General features: G+C 51.0%; 1 protein-coding gene across 1 annotated transcript; it reads right to left on the reverse strand.

Annotated features, from left to right (window-relative positions):
- Positions 1–4,027: 4,027 nt before the first annotated feature.
- Positions 4,028–7,108, reverse strand: LOC123175983 (uncharacterized). The gene is made up of 2 exons (XM_044590415.1): positions 6,674–7,108; positions 4,028–6,580 (listed from the first exon to the last, which is right to left on the reverse strand). The coding sequence occupies exons 1-2, from the start codon at positions 7,106–7,108 to the stop codon at positions 4,967–4,969; spliced, it is 2,049 nt and encodes a 682-aa protein (XP_044446350.1). The 3' UTR covers positions 4,028–4,966.
- Between the last annotated feature and the right edge of the window lie 1,704 nt (positions 7,109–8,812).

Below are 8,812 nucleotides of genomic sequence, written 5' to 3' on the forward strand. Positions count from 1 at the left end.
CAGGCATTCCAAAGAAAGCATGCCAAATCCAAGTCTCTTGATCGGCCACCGCTTCAAGGATTATAGTGGAACTCTCTTTTTTGCCGTGGAATTGCCCATGCCATGCCTTTGGACAATTCTTCCAACTCCAATGCATGCAATATATTGAGCCAAGCATCCCTGGGAAGCCACGAGCTTTGTTCATCTCCAATAGCCTTGTGGTGTCTTCAGTATTGGGAGATCTCAAATACTCCTGGCCAAATACTTGGACAATTCCGACTGCGAAGCGCTTGACACACATGATGGCTTGGCTCTCACCCATAGCCAAGTGATCATCAACTAGATCAGCTGGGATACCGTATGTCAACATACACAAAGTGGTTGTCACCTTCTGAAAGGTGCTATGCCCGAGCTCTCCGGCGGCATTCCTCCTTTGCTGAAAAAACCAGTCATGGCTCGCTAGTTTCTCTGCAATGCGCCTGAACAACTCGGTGCTCATTCTAAACCGGCGATGAAAGTACGACACCGGGTATGTGGGATTCTCCACGAAATAGTGCCTTATCAATCTATTATGGGCATCGATCCTATCCCTCCAAATTTTCTGCCGACCCATAACCGAACCACCGTGCTTCGGTTTTTTATTGATGTGCATAGCTAGGATCATTGCAAGATCCTCCTCCTCTTCCATATCAAATTCTTCTTCGGAAGAATCATACGACGAACTCATCTACAATGTTCAATACTAGGCTATAAAAACTACAATCAACATGCAACAAATTCATGAAGTTTTAGCAATACATACCTTGCGGGTGTTTTGTCGAACACCTTGCGGGCGCCGAGCGGCAGCGAGCGGCCGGGCGCTATTCGTCGGAGGACATCCGCGCGCGAGGGGCGGCAGTGACTAGAGGGAGGTGGAGGAAGCCGCCGTGGCGCGGGGATTGGCCGGGGAAACGCCGGAACGGTCGCCGGGTGGCGCCGGCGGCGGCGGCGCCGCGGCTGGATGGGGTCGGTGAAGTTGCGAGTGAGCGCTTGAGAGTCCAGCGCGTGGGAGCGGGCGCAGCAAATAAGCGGAGCGAGATGGCGTTTCGGCCCGCGCGCTGAACCAGATATGCCGCGCGCGCGGTTTATGCGTCTCCGTTGGAGCGCCCGAAGCGGTAGCGCGCACGCAAAAACACTGATTTTTCAGCGTGGCGCTTATATATCGCTGCTGTTGGAGATGCTCGGAGGCATCATTGATTTTATTCCATGGGGCGTGTCAGTGTGCTACTCACCGAGGAGCCAAAGTTCAGTAATGGCATCATGTACACGCTCGCCACCCGGTCTAAGTCCTCTTCTCCCTTCTCCTAGCAGCAATGCGACGACCGCGGTCGATGGCACTGAACGGGGTGACGGATTTACTTCAAACTTGACTTGTTTGTTAAGCTGCCTATGATATGGGCTTTATTAATTTAAAGTTGCACCCTTCTAACGTCTTTTGTTCTAAAAATAAACTTCAAACTTCCTCCATGTATGTCATAGGCATCGCGTTGCCGACTTGCCGGCGTGGGCCGCCGGCGGCCGGACGGTCGTAGCATCCCAATCTCGCAGGACGAGTGTATGGAGGGAAGACCTTACACGGCCATCGACACATTCTACCCGCCGGCCAAGCAGGTTGCGATGAATAAGGGCTGGTCCTCCACCAAATCTGCTGCAAGCAGTTGCTTGCCCCGTTCAGCGTCAAGGTGAGAATCACCCCTATGTACCTTTTTTTCTTTCTGATTTCAAGTTTTGACGAGGGAAGATTATGCACTTCCTTAGTTCCTTACTGTTAATTTGATCTGCAAAGCAGTGAAGAATACAAGATATACACACAACATATTTGCTCATGGTATTTAAGGTTCTCTTCACAGTACGGCCATCACTTTTTTTTTGCCCGGTGATATTTGACATTTGGCATCAGATTAGTATACCCATAAGTCATATTTATTATTTCCTAAACAGTGAGTCCACAATGCGATTTTACCATTCCTGCAAGAACTTAAAAGTGTTCTGCCACAGATAGATAAGTAGTATATGTTAGAGTAAACCACGTTAGGTGCGTGCGTGGGTGCGTGCGTGCGTGGCCCAAGTCCATGACCGAGTTTGTTAGCTAGCCATGCGTTTGCATGCCAGACAAATCAGATGCATGCTGGGTCGGGTCGTTGCAGTTGACTGGATGGCTGGACGTGCATGCATGTAGGAATTAGTTAGTGGGGTTAGCAGCGCCGAGTGTGGCGGCTGGCCAATGTGTGCGTGGCTGCGTGCTGTTAGGCTAGTTAGGGCATCTCCGGCCGCGTCCCCAACAGGCCTTCCCCAGTGTGATTTTGTCGCGCCGGCGCCAAAAAAAGGCCCCAGTCGCGCCCCCAGAAACCCGTTTTCGCCGGCTCGGGCCAAAACTGGTGCCGGCGGACCCAGGTCGAACCCGGCGCCCTGGGGGGCGCTTGGGGAGCCGGCACAAGCGAAAAAGGCGCGTGGGCCCGTCCTGGAGACGACCCGAGGGCCTTTTCCCGCCGTTTCTTGACGCTTTTCCCTCGCATCTCTCCCGCCGCGAAGAAGTACGCCATGCCGCGCGCGGTGGCAACCGCGACTGGCACCGTGGCCCGGCCGAAGCAGAGGAAGCCGAGGGCGCCGCCATCGAAGCCACCGGGCCTGTCGAACGCCGAGTGGAGGGTGGAAGTTCAGCGGCGCGAAGCAGTCACCGCCGACAGGCGGAACAGGGCCATAGCCAAGAAGGCCCGCGACAACGCGGCGCACGCGGCGGCGTCTTCCTCATCGGTCGACCAGGCGGGGATGAATCCACCCGTCGTCAGCCACGCCCAGTACGCGCCCTGGGGACAGCAAGGCGCCAGATCTCCATGGGGTTCATCGTCGCCCGGCTACGCCGACGGTGACGCGCACGGTGGGTTCAACCCAAACGTGACCTTCCCTCATGGTCACCCCGCTACGCGCACGCCCTCGCCCGCCTTCGTCGGCGTGCAGTACCCTCCATACAACTACTCGCCGCCCGCCGCCTACGCGTCCACACCGACGCCCCATCTCTACCGTGGACCGCTACCCTTCTCGCACCTCAGCGACGCCGACGACACGGGAGCCGACATGGACGACATCATCACGACAGGATCGACCGCGGCCGCCGCGTCTCCCGGGTTCGCCACCCAGGACGAGGCGTGGTACCTGGTGTAGCGCGACCTCATCCTGAACGAGCTGCCGACGGCAACGCCGACGACGCCGACGACGCCCACGACCACATGGACGCCAAGCCCGAACGACGCCTCTACATCGCCGCCCAGCAGTGCTGAAGCCGCGCCGACGCAGCCCAGCACCGAAGCAGCTCCGACACCGACGAGCCCGCGCACGCCGACTCCGCCAACGCCTGGAGCCGACCCCGCCAAGTGAATCGTTGCGCACGCGAACTTGCGGCGGCGGCGCTCTGTTTTTTGTAACGCCAGACTACGTTCGATCGCCGGATTTGCGGCGTCTTTTGAGAGCGGGAACGACCAAGTTTAAATTTCCCGCATCCTGGGGCCGGCACGTGGGGGCGTGACTGGGAGCTAGGTCGCCCCCAGGGGCCGAACTAGCGCCGGCACGCCCCCAGGCCGCTCTATTTAGGCGCCCTGGGGGGCCGAACGGCTGGAGATGCCCTTATAGTGGGGGGTAACTTAGCTTCTTTTCTTCACGTCCTCAAATTATTCTGCAAAATACTGCATATGTGACCGAGCACAAACATAACATGGTTTCCACATGTTGGCAGTGGAAAGATATTTTTATTAGCTCATGGGTTAGGTCGATTTAATTTACTGATGTGCATTAATCACGAGTCTTACTGAATGTGTACTAGTACTTCTGTTCGTTGTATATCAAATGATTTTCTTTTATCTAGGAATTATTCAGTTGAGCAATTCATGGTCATATATGCCAATATTTTCACACCGTGCATTTATATGTATATTGGAATAGCTGATTGGAGGAGATACTAGACTACATTAGCCTGACAAACACAACTGTACACACATAGTGTTAGCTACTCACGGATATCTCTCTGTATTGTTTGATATGGTGAGATTGAGTAGCTAATAGGTTCGGATTACACTTCTGGTACAAGCACAAGTGTGCTGAAATGGAAGAAGCAAGAACAGGGGAAAGGTTGAGAGCCAGAGGTGGGAGAGGAAGTGCCGCCGCCGGTTCGTTCGTGATCCCTCCTGGATGCCTGCTCGATCCCTCCTTCACGTACTTGTAGTCACGGTCTTCCATAGCCTGGATGCAAGGCCCGGCCCTCTCATGCCGGCCCAAGGCCCACCCGTGGAGGGTTGCTAACACCCCTCCCTCCTTGAAACTCGGCTTGACCCCAAGCCGAAGCTCGAGAAGACTGAAATGCTGACTTGCCGGGATCCCACGGCGCTTGAAGTCCCTTGAACTTGCTAGGGTTGCCATGGTAGTCTTCAGAATAGAAGCCGAGGTCGGTGTAGACTTGACCGGAGTAGTAAGCTTGCTTGCCTAGATGGCGGAAGTAGCCTTCATGACCGCAGCCGTGGCCAGAGTTAACTCGAACAAGGTCAGAGTAGTCATCATTGTCGATAGGAACCAAGTTGAGGACGGCGTCGAGGTAGTAGTTGTGGTCGACGAAGGTGGCGAGGATGGTGATACACCTCCCTCCTTGAAAACAAGCTTGCTTGGAACGAATAGAGAAATTCACGTCATCCATGGCACACGCTCCCAAAAAACAGTCACCTGGATCCCACAGAATCATCCAGTGTTGAGCAGCTTTGCCATCAAAGCGCATGGGCACCAAAATAATTGATGTAATCACACCTTCAGGTCTCTCTGTACTAGGCTGGGAGGGAGCCATAGTAGGCTTGTCATGAACAACAAATTTCTTCCAATGCATATCAAGCTGCGGCTCAATCTCATCGAACAAAGTATCAGCCAATTCGTCAATATATTGTATAATAGGCAATAATGCATCCAAACATTATTTGCTATCAGTAGCCAAGTTGTGAGTAATAGGTTGCATACATAGCAGCCTCGGAGCATACTCGACAGGTGGTACCACAACTTCAAAAATCACAGACGAAAGCACCAATCCAACTGAGTGTGAATCAGCCATAAGACAATAAGCCACACCATCACTGATCAAGCATAAGAACACTAGCTGACCAGGCCACTGCTCATCTATATTTTTGCTTATTTGATTCTCCCTCGGTTCAATATTACCAAGTTGCTGTAGAATTTGAAAGTACCCAGTCCCCATGGCCCAAAAGTTAATCAGAACAGGGTAACATGTTGTAGGTCCACGTAGACGCCACTCAGAAAAATCATTGACAGTGTACAATTGTACCCCATAACTAACCAAGTTCTTGACCTCCGACATCCAATTCGAGCAAGATGCAAGGAACCCTGTTGTATCTTTAGTTGCAAGATGACGGCACAAGTAATGAAGAGTTCCCAGATAGTAGTACCAAGGAAAACCGCTGGCACCATGCAACACTTGTAAATGCTCCATGCCCGTCACAAACCAATGGTCTGGCAGCAACACGATTGGTTGTTCACCAGGCATACAAGCCAAGAAAATATTCATATGGCAGAGTAGTTCTTTGAACTGATTGATGCATAGAGTTGATTCAGACCAAAAGGAACTTGGATTATATAACTTCTCAGAGTGCAAGCTACTAGACCACTTAGTCGCATGCACAAGTGTAATGTGAATGTCCCATTTGAGCCCACAAACCCCTCCAAGATATGCATGAATAAGCAACAGGGAATCCAAACATTCAGTTTTAGCAGAAACCAATAGCCGAGTTGTGACAATCTTTGCACAGGAATAGGTGATTCGCTCCTCTTGTAAAGAAGAGCATGTCTTAGTTAACCAAAAACTCCCCTCTAACCAGGATATTATCCATTGTCGATATGCAACATACAACGAAATAGCACGAGAGTAAGTTGCCTCAGATAATTCCTCAACTGACAGTCCAATTGATCTGCAGGACAGTACTAGGATATCTTCCAAAAGGGATATGGGTGTAGAGCCAGACAAAAACAATTGCAATAGTGAGCCTGTAACTAGGACTTGCAAATAATTCCCAGTGATGTGTTGCTCAGGCCAAAAAGAAGCTTCAAAACTTCCACTAATAAGCCACGAACAATGAATATCTAACCTCCATTTCTTAATCCTTAAGAACCCACGATCTATGCACCACATCACATAGACATTGAACAGACCATTCACATTGATGCTATTAGGAGAGCTGGAGAGATTACTCTGAATCACCTTAGATTTTGTTGCTGTAGTTTTTTCTGAGAATCCATTGCAAATTATCAACTCACATACGACAAGGCCTCGCCGGCTTGGTAGCCTGTGGCTATAAGATTCTCCTGTGAGGTCACGTCCAGGTAGCAGCCACGGTGGCTTCGGAGCTGAGGCAGGTAGAAGTGAATGCCAAGGAGAAAGTAGTCTTCGAGTAGAGTACAACGGATCCGGCGGCCGAGATGGCGCATATAACAGCCATTTACACTCCCTCATCATGCACAGACTAGTTGATATCAATCCTTGTAGCCGTGGTGGTGGTTCTGCATAGGAGTTGATGTACTGACCTAGGACGTTCGGGCAAGAGCCATGAGACTTGGTCCTGAATGCCGGGGTGTCGTCATTACGTCTTTTTCTCAAACACCTTGGAGGCACCTTGGTGTCAAGCTTGATGGCGATAAACAACTGGCATGGCAGGGTCGGTGAGGCCTCCGGGGATGCAGAGGATGGGTGAATTGTGTCCCGCACCAACACGGACACGCCCATGAAGCCGTCCCCACCAGTGTCGTTGCCATGGCCATCCGTCGAGCAGGTCGTGGGCGTCGGTGCAGCGATGCCCGTGGCGTCAATGTCTACAGGCTTGGCGCTTGCAGACGAGGTAGGGAGCACGGGGACGACGTCGACGGTGGTCGTGGGCGAAGCAGGTGCGTCGGTAGGGAGCAACTGCGAAGCAGCCGGCGTGAACGCATGGTCGAGCGCCGGCTTCGAGTTGCCGAACGCCTCCGCGACAGCCTCCTTGATGTCTTCCTTGAGCTCCTTGAGCAGTTCCTTCATCAGGTCCTTCAGATCGTTCTTGGTGGCCGGCTCCATCACCGGATCGACGACGCCGGATTGAGGTGGTGGTGGTGGGGAAAAATTGGCTCTGAATACCAAGTGTTAGCTACTCACGGATATCTCTCTGTATTGTTTGATATGGTGAGATTGAGTAGCTAATAGGTTCGGATTACACTTCTGGTACAAGCACAAGTGTGCTGAAATGGAAGAAGCAAGAACAGGGGAAAGGTTGAGAGCCAGAGGTGGGAGAGGAAGTGCCGCCGCCGGTTCGTTCGTGATCCCTCCTGGATGCCTGCTCGATCCCTCCTTCACGTACTTGTAGTCACGGTCTTCCATAGCCTAGATGCAAGGCCCGGCCCTCTCATGCCGGCCCAAGGCCCACCCGTGGAGGGTTGCTAACACCCCTCCCTCCTTGAAACTCGGCTTGACCCCAAGCCGAAGCTCGAGAAGACTGAAATGCTGACTTGCCGGGATCCCACGGCGCTTGAAGTCCCTTGAACTTGCTAGGGTTGCCATGGTAGTCTTCAGAATAGAAGCCGAGGTCGGTGTAGACTTGACCGGAGTAGTAAGCTTGCTTGCCTAGATGGCGGAAGTAGCCTTCATGACCGCAGCCGTGGCCAGAGTTAACTCGAACAAGGTCAGAGTAGTCATCATTGTCGATAGGAACCAAGTTGAGGACGGCGTCGAGGTAGTAGTTGTGGTCGACGAAGGTGGCGAGGATGGTGATACATTATTATTGAACCTCGAGGGCGAGTATATATTGAGTACAAGACTTAGAGGGCAAGAAGCTTCTCCTGGAGATAAGGTAGGACACGGATTACAAATCCTAGACTAGCAAATACATGTAATCCAAATATATCTCTAACAAATACAAAAGTACATAAGTAATATCTATACCATCTCTCTCTTGCTAGTCATATGTGCCAGAGGGGTCCTAAACTGATTTAATATATTTGCATGGGGGTCCCCCATCACATGGTTAGTTCTGTTGTTCTCGTCACATTCGATGATTCTTACAAAGAGGGAAAAAAAATCAGTGATGCGTGTTTTTCTATTCGGTTCTTTTAGGTAAGATGCTCAATTAAAATTCAGAGGTGATTAGTGGAGTACTTCTACAGGCAAAAACGATAGCCACGATTTGTCATTGGATGATCCCTCTGGCAGCTCCTTTGTTTCGATGCTGCATGGGTCTTCGATACCCTTCCGGTAGATAGCCATGTCTTTTCCAAAGCACTATATTGGGTGATCTTGTTTGTTAACTGAACTAAGAAGTGTTTCCATCCGAGCTGGTCCATGCAGCAATGGGAAGGTCCGTCCTTTGGCCCACTATGCAAGCCAGGACTCAGGGGGCGCTGTCTAAGCTCAGTCTTCAGATATAAAACTTGCGAAATGAACAAGATTTTACTAGGTACGACAAGACAATGAAGTGTTTTTCAGTAGTTGAAATTTATATTCTACTACGGGTGAATGCTAGTTTTGATCTGCTCTGTTTAGTTGCTAGTGGTTGTGTCCTTCACTGCATGACATGGTACTGTACTGTTTAGCAGTAACACGAGTAGCTAAATATCTTTTTTGCATCGAGCACCACTCTTATTTTCATGAAAAAGCAGGCGCTGTGCCTTTTTGTGTGTAGAACTTAAGTTCCATTCTTTGCAATTTAGGACAACTCAGTTAGCAAGTTATCAAGAACTGTATCCGAAATTTCACAGCAAGAGAATGAATGCAACTTTATTTCTGCTT

This window comes from Triticum aestivum, unplaced genomic scaffold, assembly GCF_018294505.1.
Source record: "Triticum aestivum cultivar Chinese Spring unplaced genomic scaffold, IWGSC CS RefSeq v2.1 scaffold194773, whole genome shotgun sequence".
NCBI lineage: Eukaryota > Viridiplantae > Streptophyta > Magnoliopsida > Poales > Poaceae > Triticum > Triticum aestivum.

Bases quoted from the DNA above. Each gene is read 5' to 3' on its own strand.
- LOC123175983 (XM_044590415.1), bottom strand. From the start codon at position 7,108: ATGGAGCCGGCCACCAAGAACGATCTGAAGGACCTGATGAAGGAACTG. The intron at 6,581-6,673 runs GTGCCTCCAAGG...GTCCTAGGTCAG, and splicing joins CCATCAAGCTTGACACCAAG to TACATCAACTCCTATGCAGA.